Raw genomic sequence first — 18,577 nt, 5'->3', positions numbered from 1 at the left:
CCAGGGCAGTACATCAGAAAATGGTTGTCAAAAGAACCTGGCTCAAAATGCAATGGGTATTACTGGCTTCTGGCAAATCCTCCTCAGTTCTGAACAGTAACACTGTCAGGCTGTGTTAGGGATTTGTCCATCCTGGAATACCTCTGGAAAACTATGTTTGCTTATCCAGTTAAAAGCACTCCCATTTCAACACCCGTCCCTCTAGTTGAAGACAGCATAATCTTCATTAATTAAAAATATTCTGGGACAAATCCAAATCCAATCTCACTCAAATCATGAGCAATACCCCAGAAACAAGCATGCCATAGGCTCTTGAAACCATCAAAATTGCCTTTTGTTTCCTTGGGTCATTTTTCAGAAACCCACCTGGCTTGCCCTAAAGCCCTGCAAACCTCTGAATATGTGAATATCCCTTCCAGGACGTGCAGGATGTCCTATATTACACATCATCTTCACAACAGGATGACAGGCCCCAGTCTGTCACAGGAATTTTTTAAAATTTCTATTTCCTCTTTCACCAAAACCTGACTGGAATTTATTTTCTTAAGGCTATTTTGAACCATGACCAACACTTACTGAATAGGCACTGAGGAAGGAGAAGCACATATACAGGCCTGATGTCACCACCTAAATTATTATTATGCTGGGATAGAAAGAGACTTTGGAAAGCAGCGTGACCAAATTATCATATCATTTAATTACAACCTACTTTCATGACAGGCTATCAGTTAATTAAGAGTGTCAAAATGCTGAATTGCCTCCAGCTTCTACATGCTTTACAAATGACATGGAAATAATCTTTTTAAATAGCATTGGCTTAACTGAAAAGGTAAAACCCAGAGTGAAATGCTTTGAAAAGCAAGGCAGTCAGCTGAACAGACATGGAATTCCCCACACTATAAATTCACTAGGGAAGGCAGATAGAAGCAGTTTAATTTGCTCTCTGAAGATCTTATTCACATGATTATTTTTTTGTGTGTGTTAAAACTATTTTTCTGAAACTGATATAATTTAAAAGGTGTTATAAAAAAGGAGCTTTAAGTAACTGCAGTCTGCACGGCTATGCATGTGGCTTGGCACCTTACCTCCAGACTGCTACAACACAAGCAAACGTAAAGCAAGAAAAGGCTTGGAGAAATAATATTTTTTTTGCATATATATTTCAGAAAGTCACTTCCACTAATTCTCAAGGAATACATGTTGACATGATGTTAAAAAGGAACATCTTCAGGGAAATTCTCTGTAGATGGAATGTTTGAATGAACTTGGAGAGTGATGGAATTGTTTTACCCATTCATTATACCTGGCACCAAATCCCTTTTTCTCTTCATAGGACAGTCTTTATAAATAGATGATTTTGTATAAACTGTGCAAGATAAATCTTGTATAAGCTGTAGCAACGCAAGGGAGGAATACACAGGAAAGCAGACTGGATAGAATACTCAACCTTTGATGGGTGGCTCAGGCATAAAAGCAGTGTCCAGTGCAGAATTAAGCCAAGCATCTTGAAACCAAATGACAAGAGTGCAGTTCCTCTCCTTCATTCTTTCTTTGGTTACAAATTGGTGCTTTCATTGGATAGGAAGGAAAAAAGGTTATGGTTTTTTTCCTCAAGAAAAACAAATGCCTCATACTATAAAAAAAAAAAAAAAAAAACCCAAAACGGAAAGCAAACATCTCCCCCTGTAGTTTGCAAAAAGCTGAGCACATTAATAAAGAAACTCATGAATGAAGGAACTAAACTGAAACTGAGCCAAAACTTTAGGTGGCATGGAGACACGGGAATGCATACTTCAGGGGGAATGCTTAAATAAAAAAGTGTAAGGCTACAAGAACTGTGACAGGCTCCTGGCTTCATGACTGTGGCAATGTTGAGGTAACATCAACAAATGAGGCACTGAAGAGACTGAGTTTCAAGGTAATTTTGGTGTGGGACTCAGGAGCACTTGTTAGACCTGTGAAACAGGCAAAGAACTTCAAATACAAGAAAGAAACAATTTGGCTTCCTAAGGGGAGTTCCAAGTGCTCTTTCTTAGTAGACTTTGATCAAGAAAATATTTGAGCTCAGTAAAAATGCCATTTAGTATAACAGGCCATGAAAATGGAAGCAGACCAGTAAACAAGAATGATTCAATTTACCAGGATTAGAAGTATCTCAAAGCAATTTTTGTAAAATTGTTGAAGGATCACCATTTTGTGTCTGTTTCAAAAGGAGTACGTGCTAGATGGATCCTGTTGGCAGTGTCCTCTCCTGCAAGGACACTACTACTGTTTCTGCAAAGAAGCAGCCCCAAGCCCTGTAAATGCATTTTACTGTCATTTGTAATTACTGAAAATCAGTTGTCATAAATTTGATTATACCTTAAATAAGCTGCACAGGCCATCTTTTATCCTCTTCTTCAAGAGAAAACAGTACAGGAGTTAGTATCCAGTAAGACCCATTACACAATATGATAATGCAGCATTAATTGCTGACTCTGTTCTCCCCTGAGCACCTTCAGCTTTTAACAGACAGTTCCTGAGATCCAAGTGTTAGTCCAGGAGTGGCTGGAATGGTATTGGCTACATTTGCTTCCACTAATGGTGGAAATAATCCCTTTGGTGGCAGCTGCACTGGCTCACCAAATGCTTTGGGTACCAGCTTGTGCTGGCCTTCTTATTCAAGAAAACATACCTAAAATTTCCATTTGACAGGCATGGTGTTGAACATGATCTGGATTAGTCTGGAAGGCCACAGGTGTTGACACAGACACTAAATCACACACACATAAAAAGAAAGAGTAAAAGAAGCAGTAATTTCACTGGTATTGTGTCAAGTTCTCCTTGCTGAATACAAGTCACTAATTATTCCAGGCAGATCGTGCCCCCCTCCCCCCCAGTTCTTTTCTCTTTCATTAATATACATGAGGAAAAAAATAAAAAAGCCAGACATGCTCACCTTGATCATGTAATTTATTAAGTCAGCAGTGATGGCAAAGAGGGAATGAATCATTCTTACCGTCACAGACAAATCCCACCACTAAATGCCATGGAACTGTACATGAGAGCACAGGCTCATGAGTACACACACTCCTTCTGCTCCTCTTACAAACTTCATGGCTCTGCTTGAACCTTCCTGTTCTCCTAGCAATGACTTCATAGCAGTGTGGCAACTCCCTGCTCAAGCAAAAGGACATTGCTTTAACTGGGTGTAATTAAGCCCACAGAAAAAAAAACCCAACCAGGCTTACTTATGCCTTACTAAATCACATGATGGAGATTCTGTGGAGTGCTGTGAGTCAAAGGCTGTTTCCCCAACATCTCGATGAGAAATGTCTGTAAATGTTCAGGCTTCTAACTCTGAAATCACTCAGCTGAAATGCTTCGAGTTTGCTAAAAAAAAAAAAGACTGGTAGCCCATTTCAAACCGCCAGAGACCCCTTGCAAAACAATTTTGTCTGATACAGGATTAAGCACAGCATTAGCCAATAGAACAGGCACAGTAAACAACAGTACATGCAGCAGGAAGCTGCTTTCTTGAGGAAGGGAAAAAAAAAATAAATCTGGAGGTTTGTCCTTAGTCTTGCTTTTACCAAACCAGAGAAGTGTTCCAAATATAAAATCTGCAAATGCTTTTAATTTAAAAGGATTACTTAACTATGGTATAAACAACTGTAAAGCTTGTTTTTATTGTGCAAGTAGGCAATGCAGGAAATTCCTCCCACAGCAATTTTTCACACAACTGCTTACAAGTGTAAAACTAATTGAGGACAAGTATTTAATCTCCTCTCTCTTATCTTGCCTTACACCTAAGAGTTAACACAGAAGGGCAAAAATTGAACTGAGGCACATCTCATACAAATTTTAACACAAATTAATGTCTCAGCTGAGAGACTACTAGAAAAAATTTCTCAGCACTTTTATTCAATGCAAGTGAAGTCTTGTTCTGACCTGCTCCTTAGTCCACTTGTTCATTCCTGACAAATCAAATGCTGGCCATCCCAAGCTGTAATGAACCCGAGAGCCCAAATTCAACAGCTGCCTCAGACAATACTTGAAACAGTTAAAGAGAAAGGGAGATGACAAAACTAGAAGAGACTAAGAAAAAAATAAACTTGGTCTACATTTCTGTGGTGGTACTGGGAGGCACTGAGGAAATGTGGGTGTAAGACACCTAAGCCTTTTATTACAGCTTACTGCAAACTCATGGAGTGCTTGTGCAGACTAAAACCAGAAATACTGTATAATTTTTTCAATGGAAATGTTTCCATCAGTTAAGACGGGCATAAGGAGACACACGTTAGCAAAGAACCAAGCAGTCTTGTTCAAAGAAGTCACCAAGTTCTCAGTGATTAAGACTGCACTATAAAAATCCTCTATAATTTAAAGCAATCTTCAGGATAGAACACACATAACACTAGAAACAATAGCTAGATTATCCCTTCAAATTTGACTACAGCCTTTTAAAGAAAATAGTGGATGGAATATTTTTATGGAAAGCCTATTTCAAGGCTCTCAAGACAACTGAGCTGGAAAAATCACCGTGTAATGGGATAAACTATTACAATTTCAGGGCTGGAAGTGGCCAACATGATTTCTCAGTGCACGCTGCCAATGAAAGCAACACTGCAATTCAAAGGGCAGGAGAAAAGACAGAGATAATATCCCTGTGTTCAAAGTTAATGATTTACAGCAATACAGAAGTCATGCAGCTAAAAGAAAGGTGTTTTTAAAAATCCTAGAAAATGTAACATTCCCTGTTTTTTCAGAGGAAGCAGGCTGTGGGAAACTGAAGACAAGCAGAGCAAGAAATCCTATTCAAAGTAAAAATTATTTTAGGCCCTCTGCTTTCCTTCAGAAACATGCAAGAATGTGAGCTATCAGTAATTACAACTGCCAGTCACACAGAGCAGATCACTCTCCAGTAACAGCTTAAGCATTTCAAAACAAAAAGAGCAGAGACTTTAGTTGCATCATGACTCCCCAGAGCCTGTCAAAATGCTGTAAGCAAGTTTCAGCTCTTTTTAACTGAAGATCGTGTTTCATAGAGCATTTGAAACCAGATCTGGTAAAAATAGCATGGAAATTCCTTACTGAAAGTCTCAGTAAATAACAAAAAGTCATTTCCAGTGAACACGAATCCACAGCATGAATCAAAACTTCAACAGCTTGCCCCCCCAAAATTACTTTTCCTCTAAAAAAGATATGTACAAACTGGGCTCACAGGGGAGAGCTGTGTAGCTGCAAAGCAGTGGGCTGGCTGCTGTGTGGCTGCACACTGGGGAGGACACATGCTCCAGCAGATCAGCCCACAGTGCACACCATGCCAGTGCCCCACAAGGCACAGTGAGCCTCTAATTACACAATTAAAAATTTAAAAACAAACTGCAGGTGACAGCATTCCCACCAGATTGGTTGCCCAAGGCAAAATGGCAAAATCTTTCCCTTCTTCCCAAACTCAGTACGACCCTAACAGCAGAACCACAAATTCCCCCACACTTCCTTGTCAAGACAAGCCTGGGAAGCAAAGCCAGCAGCTTTTGGGTGAGTCTGCAAGCCTAGTTTGGGGGATGGCCACCTCTACCAAGTCCTTTGTGCCATCACCTTCCTTTTAAAGGTGACCATCAAGCTTTTAGCATGTGTGCAACTGCAGAGTCTGCCTCAACATTAAGGTGAGCTGAAAACTATTGGAAAACTAACTTCAAAAAAAGATATTTACAAACAAGATGAGGACACTGATCTGGTTGACCCCAGATATCAGTGACTACTACTGGTGCTTGGGAAAGCAAAGGAAAGGGAAAAGCAAACCTTGGGAAAGCAAACCTTGGTGGCAGGGAAGCCTGAAATCAGTGAATGCCCTTCAGGGAACTTCAGTGTTTGTGTGCAAGGGTCTGGTGTCCCACTGACAATCTGTTGAGATTTTTTAAGTCTTCACTTACCTATGTATGGCAGTAATTCCCATCACCTGGAAACTTCCAGCTTCACACATTGCCTCAAATTGTAGTTTGCACCACATTTCCCATTGTCTGCTGAAAGCTGGTCATGCGGCTCTGACTCTTCTTTGTCAGCTAAGTTTCATTAGCCAGAATCTAAAAATACATTAAATACTTTCTAATGTTACTTTCTGACACAAGCAGTTACTAAAGCTGCTGCAAGGATGTTGCAAGAAAGGGCAACAGGTCATAAAACTACTTTTATTGAGCTGGGATACTGTGCACCTAAACGAACAGCCTTGGAATGCAGGTTTGTCTGTTTCTATGTTTGCCTTAGCACTGATACCTTACAAAAAATACCACATAGCTTCAGTAAATAAAATGAGCAGATAATGTTGCCTTTTACTTCAAGGAGGCAACTAATTCAGGAATTACAAAATCTATCTGCATTCAAAGTTCAGGGAAATACTGCCCAATATTTGAGAATCAAACAGATACCAGGATGCCAGGAAAAACCAGTATCTGAGCAAGCTGTGGGGCTGCTCTTTAACAGTACTGACAGCCCACCAAATGGTGTGTGTTTATCACATGGAAATTAAGCAGCTTTTCAGACCTTTTGCACAGATGCAGGTCCTTCTCAAGAAGCACCCAGGTTTTGCATTCATTAATTTACATAACACACACAGGAGGTAAAGCAGTACTCCTGAAATAAAGGCAAACCAAGGCCCTGGAAGAAGTAAAGGTTTGGTTTTTCTTGCCAAATACAAAGTACCAGAGACCAAAATGAGAGCTCAGTTTCCAATAACCTTGCTCTAGATATCAACCCAAGCTTCCACCCAAACATACCACGATGACCAACTTTAAAACTATTCTCTTCCCTTGCTCTGCTTGGCTACCTGAATCCTTGATTGACAATGCAGCCCCCATGTTTCTGAATAAATCCATGAAGTTCTTCAGTGTCTGCAAACTGGTCTTTGAAGGAGAGGAGATTAAAAAAAAAAAAAACAATTACTTGATGAGAAAGCCAACAGTTGAATGTGAATAATCTTTCCCTGTACTTCTGCTGTCAGTGGCTACTGTGATGTGCTTCTGCTCTGCATCACTTCATTTGCTCAAGTACAAAACACAGATTAGTAAATTAGTGTCCTCTTGATCTCAAAAAAAAACCCCAAAAAACTATTCACTTTGTTGAACAGCCAGCATTGTCTTCAAATAATAATAGGAGAGTAATTTTAAGAGCCAGAGGAAGAAAGCATTCACCCACCTTCAGCTACAGGGCAGCCTCTCCGTATATCTCAGCTGCCTGAAGCAGCACAGCCTGATGCCAGGGGACCCTGGGGGAATCCCTGGGACATTCCTCAGGAGAGACACAAACTTCTCTCTTAAATACAGCACAGATTTATTGTGCTCTTATAACTTCCACAGTTCCTTCCTGTTAACTGCAATACACTGGTCAATCAATACACATCTCAGTAATTAAATCATATGTAAGCCTCCCATATTCCTTTTGTTACACACCAAATCCAAAACATTATTTGTGAAGATGCTGGCAGAAGGGAGTACATAACAATTCCTAGTTCCCACAGAAAGTTGACAAATACTAATGAATTATCAACGTATTTCAGTAGAGCTTCAGTAGCAGTTCTAAATTTCTCCCTATTCTTATGCACACTTCCCCTATACCCACAAAGTTAAAAAACCCCAACTTTTTCCAAGATCTGTATTGCATATCAGCTCCTTCCACGCTACCAAAAACTCCACTCCTACCAAAACTCCTAGCTCCAAACTTGGAGTGCTGCACAAGAAATCCCTTACCAGCACTCCAGCATCACTGACTGTGTCTCTGCCACCCATCACAAACATTACTTTTTTTCCAGATTGCACAACCTGTGCATTTCCACAAATGCACCCAAACTGCAGGTTTTTACAGACCTGTCCTCCTGCCTGAGAGAAGCCAGCCAGCCCCAGGCTTCCCATCAATAAACTATCAAACTTGTTAGAGCAGAAAGACTTTTATGTTTGCCACCTTACCCATTTACAAAGTTTATTATTCTTTCAGTTTTCACTGACTGAACTTTGATTCTCTCACATATAAGTCAAGAGATGTTTCAACCTCCATTCTGTCCTATCACTGGCAAGATCTTGAATATGTCAGTATCTTTACAAGTAACTTTGTCAATGGTGTTTAATTAGCAAGCTCAAGGGATGCAGAAGTACAGTGGTTATCATGCTTCAAGCCAAACAAAGATTATTTTTATGTTCACCTTCTTGAGGAGTTTTTCTTGTGCTCCCCCAAACTGCTCTTGGTAACTGCATTTCCATCAGCATGTTCAAACATTGTTAAAGAGTTATACCACAAATAAATAAGAAAAATAGCTTTTCCCACAACAGTCTTGATGGGTTACTTTTAATTAAAATCAGTTTAATGATTGATAAGCTCTAGTATTTCCAGCAGCAAATTGTTAAGTGGTTGACTGTTTTCAGATACAGTGAAAAAAATTGAATATAACTCCATAAGCTAGCATATTTAGTTAGTTTAATGGTTGTCAAACATAGGAAAAAAGTGAGGGTTTAACATGTAAATGGTCATGACCAAGAGCAAAAATTAAATGAGTATTTTGTAGGAATCAGAAAGCTGAACTATATAAACTTACAGAATCATTGTTTCTAATGCTTAATCTCACAAAATTACTCTTGACATACTTCCTACATCAGAAACCAATGAGCACAACCAATGAGTATCTGATTAGTATTTAGTCGGAAGGAATGGCCCATACATAAACTCAGTACACTTGCTACTTTTAAGTGTTCTTCACTTATCCCCCTTAAGCAAATGGAAGAACACTGCAAATATCTGTTTCCTAGTATCCTTCATTGAGCTTGAGGAGGCAGCAAAAGGCAATTTGGTGTGCCTGTGCACACACAGACATCTCTTCCTTATCAAACACAACAAGTGCATCCACAGCCAATTGAAGATCAGCCATACAACAAACCAGTTTCTTTCAGTGCTGCAGAGGAAATAGGAGAGTGGGTATCCAAAAAGGAGTGTGGGATCCTAAAGCTCTAACAGGATTCTCCCTAATTCTGTGTGTATCTTCCTCAGCCACTGCCAGCAAGAACGTAGGTGCTGTTTGAAACAGCTGCTGCATCCACCTGGCCTTCCCTCAGGTAGTGCTGGTGGGAGGAGGAGACAATACATGAAGAGGGAGCATTTCCTCTTTTGCACTGTTATTTTATTTTGTAGCAAGATCCATGTAGTATATAAAACACAACAGGAAAAACTGAACAAAGCCTATAAAATAAATTGAGTTCAGATGACGAACCACTACAGCTCTGCTTCTGTGGTTCTGATGATGTCACCAGAACTATTACTTTGTATTTTTTACAGTTCTCTAGCATACTAACCTACAGAAGAAGCTGATATGTTCCAATTAAGCCATAATTAAGTGACAGATGTAGAGGAAAAAAAACCAAGGCTTTCTTAAGCCACAGCTGCCCTTGACACAGGTTACAATGATGTCTATCTATACCGTAATGCACATTACATCAAGAACCTTAAAAGAGCCTCTGAGAAAACGGGTTCACATTAAGCATTTTAAAGAAAGGTCATAAATACTGCACTGTACCAACAGTACTTCCAATGTCCTCCTTATGCCTGAGGAGCATTTGTGTTTTTTTTAAAGAAGCTACTACATAGATTACACCAAACCTAGAGGTAGGTTATAGGCAAAGGTAAGTTACAGGCAAAAAAAAAAAAAAAAATCCCTTTAGAGCTAAGTCACTGCACAAACTGCTCACCAGGAGGCAAGGCAAAATGTCAACTCTTCCCTCCCACCTTAAACATTGCTCACACAGTGCATTTAATTCCTAGTGCCATAAGAATGACAGTGGATCATCAGCTGCTAGTAAATGCAGTCATGCCAAGAGAACAGCTTGAAGTTATTCAAGCAAAAATCTGTTACTGTGCAAAACTGGTGCACTGGACTGTTACCAACTAGACCTCCAGGTTTAAGAAAGGACCTGATTGTAGAGAACCAAGGTGTTTGCTTTCCTTCTGACATGGGTAATATTCTACATAATCAAGAGGAGAACATACTGCTACACCTACATGGAAGGAGTCAAACATCAGCTTGTCTCAGAAGGATAAAGAGACAAGAAAAACAAGAAAAAGATTAAAAAAAAAAAAGCACACTTTTCTGAGACAGTCTTTTTCTAAAAAAAGTTACTGTACCAAACAAGCTGGTGTACCAGCTCATCTGGGATCAAGGTAAGGTTGGTAAGAAATGTGTACATTTCAGCACAGATCAGAAACACATCTCCAAGTACAATCCTTAACAGCAGATTAAACCCAAATTTTAATGGTGTAACTCCCCTGGGTGGCAAAATGTGGACAAAATTTTAATCTTAACTACCTTCTGTGAACTATTTGGTGATAATTAAGAAGTAACAATGCTGAAGATTCATTTTATTTCTACTTCCAAAGGAAAAAAAGGGAAAAGGTTAAATAAGTGTTCTCCAATTTGTTCTCCACTATATGTACACCCACACACATACACACACGCACATGCACACACCCCTCAAACTGTACTGACATTTCTTTTTGACCAAAAGAGTAGATCCTGGGAGTAAGTGCAAAATGCAAAATCAACTGACAGAAAATGCTGAACAAACAGCATCATAAAAATACAAAATATTTATATTACTGAACTATTAACAGATGATGTTCTCCGTTTCTTTAAAACTTTGGAACCACATAGCTGATTTCTTAAATCTAGTCCATGCCAGCTTCCAGAACTATTAATGATTTAGTTAGCTTCATTCTTTGATGCTTCATCAAAGTTTTCTACGAGATCTGAAAGAGATGAAGATATTTAATACAGTAATTCCCAGTAGTATCACCTTCAGAAGTTCAATGATAATGCATAGGAAAGATTAAGCAGTTCTTTAAACTAGAGTCATGCACACTATTTATTATGGGCAGATTTCAAAGAGCTTTAGAAAACAGGGTTTGAACATATACAAAGAACTAGAAATGCAGGAACACTCAGAGTGGATGTTCTAACATGAAGTGATTAAGATTAATTTTTCAGAAATGCTCTATCTCCAGTTGTGTCTTGAATCATCAGCATTCTTTTAAGAATGCCTTAAAAGCTAAGAGACCCATTACCTGCTGTACTCCATGAAACAGAAAATTTTGGAGAGAACTGGATTGTTATGTGAGGTCACAAAGAAATAAACCAGTGCCAGTGCACGAGTAACCAAAGCTCTGAGTCTACCAGGTTAGCTAATACACCACACTGATGGATACAGAAGAATGTGGTTACTGGTAAGACAGTTACTGACAAATTAAAAACTGGTAATATTCATTACCAAGAAACTTTCAGACACTGACATAAGTTTTGTTTCTTCTACTACAGAAATAAAAAAACTCATTCCAGACTCTGATTAAAAACAACCTGATGACTACCTCAGTCGTGTAATTTTACAGCCCTAAAGCCCTATTTGGGTATTTAGATCACCTGTTCAGCCTCCCTGAAAGGATTTTAACCTATTTTTGCTTAAGAACTAAATAACTTGCACAAGGCAAACCTTTTCTGCAAAAGCTGGAATCCAGAGTAATCCATGTTTTAAAGCTGCCCTATACATGAAGCCTTCCTTAGTCAAGTGAGAAGTATAATCAAATCAAGAGGGAAATATTTATGAGTGTGAACTGAAATATTTACACATTTAATGGACATATAAGCATGCATGTGCTTACCTGGGACATCATCATCTTCTTCATCAATATCTTCAGATTTTGGTGCTTTACTGTCCAACACTATAAAAAGAAATTAGGTGCAGACTGCTCATTATACAGAATTAAGGTAAAGCAAACAACAAAAGAAAAATTGGAATATACAGGTGAAAAAAAGATTACCCAACCCCCAACAGTGACAAATACACAAATGTATCAAAAGTAATCAGCACAACCAAAAGGTCCAATTGTGAATACTCTTGTATCAAAGTTATGAACACAAACAGTTTCAAATGGCTAAGAGTATTAATGCAGAGCTAGCAAGAGATCAAATGATACAGAAAAAACTCCATTTGACAAACTCATCTAACTGAAGTCGTGTGTTTCAATGCAACACAAATGTGGTATCCATCAGGGACCAACTTAGCACATGATTCAAGTCACCAAGAAGCTGCAGCTGTAGGAAAGGGTCCTGCATCAAAACTAGCCTTCTGGAAGTTGAAGCATACAACAAGTAATCTAGAGAAATGAAAGTACTTAAAAAAAAATAAAGAGAAAGCATTTCTTCTCTTTTGTCTGACTTCCTGTACTGTCTAAAGAAAGCACACCAAAGTTAGTATCAAAGCTGTATCAAATTAATATGCTTATAACTATCCATCTTCCTAAATTTTGAAAGGCTTTTAACATATTAGTAAAAAAATATACATTGGAACAGGTAATTTATTTTCCAGTTCCAAATCAACACAATTGCAGTCTGTCCAGTTAGTCCTTTTCATGGACAACAGTCTAAATGGTATCAACATGAAACCCAAAAGTTTTTGAATGTCCAACTCCACTGGGGCTCGATGCTACAAAGGGTTTTGGCAACACACAACATGAAACATGAACTCTGATACAGCTGCTCAGGATGAAGAGTGTACCTGTTCTGCAGTCTAAGGAAGCTTTTACAAATTCATATCAAAGTCAGACAGGTAACTTGAATGCTTAAAAGCACCCTGATGCTCTGATTTCTTAACACCACTGTAAGAATAACTTTCCATCTATTCTTAAATGACAAACTTGCTTGGGCACAGTAACAGCCCACTACAAAATGTGCCACAGTGCTTCCCTAAGGAGGGTATTTTTTTAAGGGGATTTTTCCAAGGCTCAATTTCCTCACTGTAAAATTACAGCAATAATTATACCACATACATACAAACAAGCACCATTCCCCCATCATTTCAAGGTAAGTATAGAGAATCACATTAAAACATTTGAATTTTTTTGTAAAATCTTTGATTTTAACTTTTTTAAGTCTTGGTTTAATTACAAAGGGAATTATAGGGTAGAACATCAAGCATCATGTTTCTTCATCCTATCCACAATAGGTACATATTCTGTATAGACCAAGAAAACATAATCAATTCCCTCTCTCCCCCAAAAAAGAGAGAACAAAAACTGTTGAGTTTTTCTAAGTCAAAATGTAAACTTGCTCCCTTAAATATTTGTCATACACAGCTGTAAATCAAGTGATTCCATGTACATTCATTGGCAGACCAATTTACCAGTTTTTGGGTTTTTTGGTTTTTTTCAATCAGGCCTTTTTCAATCAGTTTGGGGTGTTTTTTTTTCCACATTTTTTCAGATAGAATATTGAATCAAAAAGGGAAAAAAGTCATTGTTCCCCCTATTTCCACAACAGTGGAAAATACATAAAAACTGATCAACAGTGTATGTGCTTTTAAGTAATTCTTGAACTTTTAGTACCTCATCATGCTCCTTAACAATGCAAGATTCCAGAAAAGACTTACCTTGTCTTGGGAATTGTTCAGCTAACTTCCTGAGACTTGTTAAGCTGTCAGCACCAAGCTGGCTTAAGATGCCTGGGAGCATTTCTGTGATCGGTTTGGCCTCTGCGTGACCAGTAATTGCAAAAGTGTTAGCAGAGAGGGAAGCTTGAACCTTGGGGTTGTTGAAGTGAATAACTGTTCCATCATCTTTAATCATGTTCACCTGTTCAAAGACAGTAACTTTCACCAAAATGCACCAGCATCTTGTTGAGCAAGCAGGATAAAAAAACTAGACTTAAAAAAAAAAACAAAACTAGACTTAAATTAAACATGAAAAATTTCAAAAGTAGTACTCCTAGAGAATATAACCACATGATAAAAGCACCTGGAATCATCACCAGCTAAACTGGAAATAAAATTAGTTAATGAAAAAATACAGGTTTACACATACTATATGGGAAGGCAGATTTTAAGAACTGTGATTCTTTCATAAAACATCCTCAACTAAATATTAAGTAATAAATATGCAAGGTTTTATATTATCATAAAATTCCTGTGCATTTTTAACAAAGGCAAAAAACATAACACAAGTTACTAGACTGTAAGGCATGGACCAGTAAATATCAGTAGTATCTAGAGGGGAAAAAAACAACACACCAAAAGGCAATGCCCTTCAGCTCTGTGGTAACTCTTTACAAACTAAAAACTCCAACAGAAAAGCTCTGCCACAACAGTTTAAGACATCACCATTCCCAGCTATCTGTGTCACCTATCAGGAAAACATTATTGTTTCTGCAGCAGAATTGGCAAAAGCACAAAACTCACAATCTGGCCTAGTTTCTGAAGCAACCTAAGGCAGGGACACATGCAGAAATAGAGGTCTGTGTACCAATCACAACAGAACAGGCTTCTGGTGCCTTCCCAGTAATTCCATGGTGACTCTTTCTGATACATCTTTCAGTCATCCTGCTCTTTCTCTTCCCTGGTCTTCTGAATCACCCTGATTTTACAGCCAGTAAAGTAGCCTGCTCTGCTTCTTCTGCCAAAGTTTATACTGGCATGTTTCTATGGCCTTTTGATTTTTGTAGTAAAGGGAGGCAGAATGGAAAACCAAACAAGTTTTCCTTCTGGGCATGGCTAAACTATGGCTAAGTGGAAAATAATTTTTTTTTCTGGAGAAAAAAACCCCAACCATTCAACCAAACAGCAGTGATAAACTTAGGTCACAGAACACAAGTATTTTTTTAGGAGAAGTTATAGGGAGAAAACAAAAATTTGAGAACTAAGGAAGAAATCTAAACTACACAAACATATAAGTTGTCAATCTTCACACTGTGTCTGTATAAAGACCTGGGGGGTGTGGAGGGCAGGCAGGGAACCCAGACCAAAACAGCTCTGTCTTGCTTTGGGTCTATATATCTCAGCATGTACCTATCAAGCTTAAAGCTCATCATATACCTATCAAGCTTAAAAACAAACTGAGCTGTTTCTTTAACAGAGGTATGAAAACTTACAGGCAAACCACACTTCTACACTGAACCTCTGTGTACTTGTGAAAAAGGGGTATACACTTAGTGACCTCTGAAGGCAACTCCCAATCCTGCTCAATTAATCACACATCAAATACAATCACTGCTTTAAGCAAGCACTACAGTAGTATTAACTTCATGATGAACGAACATCTCCTACTCCTCCTCTCACATGTAAGCATCACTCTATAGTATCTCAGTTCGTATTTTAGAGACAAAATAGATGTAATTCAAGGAATATCTGAAACCTTTGTATTCCTACTTACATTAACACAGAAGTTGGTTTTGCAAAGTCTTCAATGTGTTGCAAGAAATGTTCAGAGCTGAACAGTGTTGCCTTTTGTTACCTCCACAAACAATCCTGGGAGTTTTTCTGCAGTAACAGGACCTAATTTCGATAATACAGACTGGCAAGTTCTTACTCCAGGTATTTTTATGCTTTTCTTTATATTCTGCACCACACAACTTTTGCTTTAGACATGCCTGCAGAGTACATGTGCATTTACTGCTCTTGTCTTTAATTTAGGTAATCAAGTTCATGAAGCCAAGAATAAAGACAAGCTTTGTTTTTGCAGTGTATGCAAAAAACATCCTTAACAAACAGCTCACTGGCTTCTACAATCTCTTTGTCCTTCTTCCTCTAGGTATGTGTGTCTGCATTAACAGAAGTGAGACAGCAATCAATCAAATAATTTTACCTATCAGTAACCAGACCTGTAAGTTTTTGAGGGGAAAAGATATCAACAAAAAAACCCATGACACCACAGTGAATTTAATTTCAAACAGGAAACACATTTTTCTAACTATACCTCTTCAATGCCAGCAATGTTATTTACTGCCAGTTTTTTGAGGGAACTCTGAAGTTTTTTGTCATCAGCTGTAGCTGTTCTGTGCACCACCTTCTTCTTTCTGCGAGCTGTTCCCTGGAAAAGAATCAAGGCACAACAGTCAGCTATTCTCAAAATCTCACAGCATTTCAGTTTTTGAAAGCTGTATCACGGTCTGAGCAACTTATCTGTAAGCTTTCTGAAAGCTGTGCTATGAAAAATGCTTTTCACCTTACCCTCCCTTCACCTACAGCTTTAAAAGTCAGTCTCAACTTCAAGTTTCTGTTCACAGAATTGTGAACAAGACCTCTAAAATAACTGCATTCAACCAAAGTTAGATGCAAAAGACAGAACAGGAGCAGTATTTTTCCTTTCTCATACACTAGATTATAAAATACTATTTGCTACTAAGCAAGAACCTCATGTTTTCCAAGAGAAAGCACAAATGCAGTGGTTTTAAAAGTTCACACTTTCATAACCATGTAATTAACATTTTTAAACTGTTCCACAGACAGCAATTTTGGAATTCCTACTCTGCAAACTTCTGTACAACCCCGCCCACAGTTAGGAGATGAACACCCACACTGAATAAACTACATGCTTTTTTTTTGTTAGCTACCTGCTGGCTCAGAGAAAATCAACAGCTCAGTGCAGAGTCAGATAAGCCCTGGAGCTGGCACAAAGGAAGAAACTCCCCAACAGGGAGAAGAGAACAGCAGAACTGGAACAACCAACAGGTAAGCTTAGCTTGAGCTTTAGCAGGTCACAACAAGTCAGTGAAGTAAAAAGAAAGCTTACACACTGTGGTAACTACTCATCCAGCACTTGTGATAAGTAAGCACTTGGAATAAGACTGCACGTCAGGCAGTGGTACTATGATCCAAATCACACAAACCCAGTTTTTTTCAGGCCTCACACATTTTTTTCTTCCCTCACAGGAACTAAAGCCTAGGTTTTGAAAAGTAAATTTTAGGCATGTTTCTCCTCCAAGCTGTGAATTACAGGAAAAAATACATGTCTGATGTTTTTCTTACCTTGCCTCCTATTCGGACCTGTGCTTGAAGCTTGGCTAGTTTTTCTTGATTCATAGTGGAGTGCCTAAAAACTAAGAATGAGACACAAATGCAAGTTAACTATTAGACTACTTAAAAAAAATAATTCACAAAGTATTTTAAAAAGTTTGTTTAAAGTTGCAATGGATTTTTAAAGTTAAGAGAAAAATTGCAAAAACAGCGCATCAAACAAATGCACATTAATAAAATCCTTTAAAGCCACACCACCTAAATAATACAAAGTGGTCTGTTCAGCCAAACCATTTGGACAACGATGAGGCAAAACAACACAACATCTGAATTTACATCAAGGCTACTAACAATAAGTTTTCAAGTATGCCACTTTACTGTTGGAACCATCTGACTCAAGTACTGACTCAGTACAGACCCAAACCAGCACGTACAGCACGACTGCTTCTAGGATAACAATACACTACTTTGAGCACTGTTTCGAAAGAATTAATCTCTTGTTAGTTTTAACTAAAAAGAGAGCTCCGAAGTCAGTGAAGTTCACGACTTGACAAATTTCCTATATGAACCTCGGGCAGTTATTCATCCAGTTCTAAGACTACGAAGTTCAGTGGCTTCTCCAAGAGTTAGGTGGGATCTTTAAGGACTGGAAGACCCTATAATCTCTAAGGGGTGGAAAAACAGCTTCAGCCTCCCAATATAAGGAAAGCATTTCACTGCTCTGCCTCGTGAAGTCACCACTGATGCCCTGAATGAAGGGGGAAACTCCCTCTGTGTTTGCTTTGTGCCAGGAAAGCCACAGGGAAGGGCGGACGGGGCTCCCGCGTGTGAGCGGGGACCCACGGAGACCCCAGCACCGCTGGGGGGGGGAACACCTCACGGAGAGGGGCTCAAGGGGAAGGTGGGTGAAGGTCTCAGAACAGGGCTGCTCGCTGGCTGCCCCCAGAACACGGGGAGCGGAACGAAGGCCCCGTCCCTCGGGAGGCAGGAGAACCCCTCCGGGACGGGGGGCCGCGGCCTCAGACGAGATCCGTAGGTCACCCGTGCCAGAGCAGAGCCCACCACACCGCGTCCCGGCTCACGGCCTCGTTCCCCCGTGTTCTCCTCGGGGTACGGCCGGCGCCCACGGCCCAGCGCAGCGGATGGGGACGGAGCAGCTACGAACCGCGGCGGTTCCTCGCACGCCCCAAACCAGGAGGCGGCGAAGGAAGAGGATGCCGCTCCGGTGGAAGGGTACGGGTGGAGGGGGGAAGGGTCTCACCTGAGGCCGGCGGACGCTCCGCTGCCCAACACGCGGTGAGAACAAGATGGCGGCCAAGGAAGGAAAGAGAGGCGCACAGAGAAAGGAAGCTTCGCGCCACGTGACGGAGTGAGCCCGCCAGCGGATTGGCGGAGCCGCGGTGCCTCATTTGCATAGCTCCAGGGGCGGGGTGGAGGGGGAGGTGTGCGCGCAGTGCCCCCTGGGAGTTGTAGTCTCCGGGGCCAGGCAGCACCCCACGCCCCAGGGCAGGGAGCGACGCCCGGTAACACAAAGGCGGGACGCGGCGGCTCCGAATGTGTCACCGGCCTCTTGTCAGCGCGATTTGCCCCTTGGCGAACCCTCGTCCATTACAGGATTGCTTGCGGTCGGTTTTACTTTCCCAACCGGTTGGGCAACTCTTGAGAGCAGAGAGACAAGACGGTTTATTTGGGAGAATAAAGCTGGAACCCATCCCTCACTGCCTTGCCCCTGCCGGGGTAACTCTAGGTTTTGGTCAAGGAGCCAGGGTTCTGGGGACCCGGTG

The 18,577-nt window shown here is 40.0% G+C and overlaps 1 protein-coding gene across 1 annotated transcript; it reads right to left on the bottom strand.

Annotated features, from left to right (window-relative positions):
* Positions 1-6,159: 6,159 nt before the first annotated feature.
* On the bottom strand, positions 6,160-18,196 carry BTF3L4 (basic transcription factor 3 like 4). The gene is made up of 6 exons (XM_030455553.1): positions 18,055-18,196; positions 16,806-16,869; positions 15,754-15,867; positions 13,437-13,638; positions 11,671-11,730; positions 6,160-10,764 (listed from the first exon to the last, which is right to left on the bottom strand). Exons 2-6 carry the CDS (start codon positions 16,857-16,859, stop codon positions 10,718-10,720), a joined length of 477 nt encoding a protein of 158 aa, XP_030311413.1. The 5' UTR covers positions 16,860-16,869; positions 18,055-18,196; the 3' UTR covers positions 6,160-10,717.
* Positions 18,197-18,577: the final 381 nt, after the last annotated feature.

The sequence above is a fragment of the Calypte anna genome, chromosome 8, assembly GCF_003957555.1.
Source record: "Calypte anna isolate BGI_N300 chromosome 8, bCalAnn1_v1.p, whole genome shotgun sequence".
Classification (NCBI taxonomy): Eukaryota; Metazoa; Chordata; class Aves; order Apodiformes; family Trochilidae; genus Calypte; species Calypte anna.
This window is presented reverse-complemented; position numbering and strand designations above follow the sequence as displayed.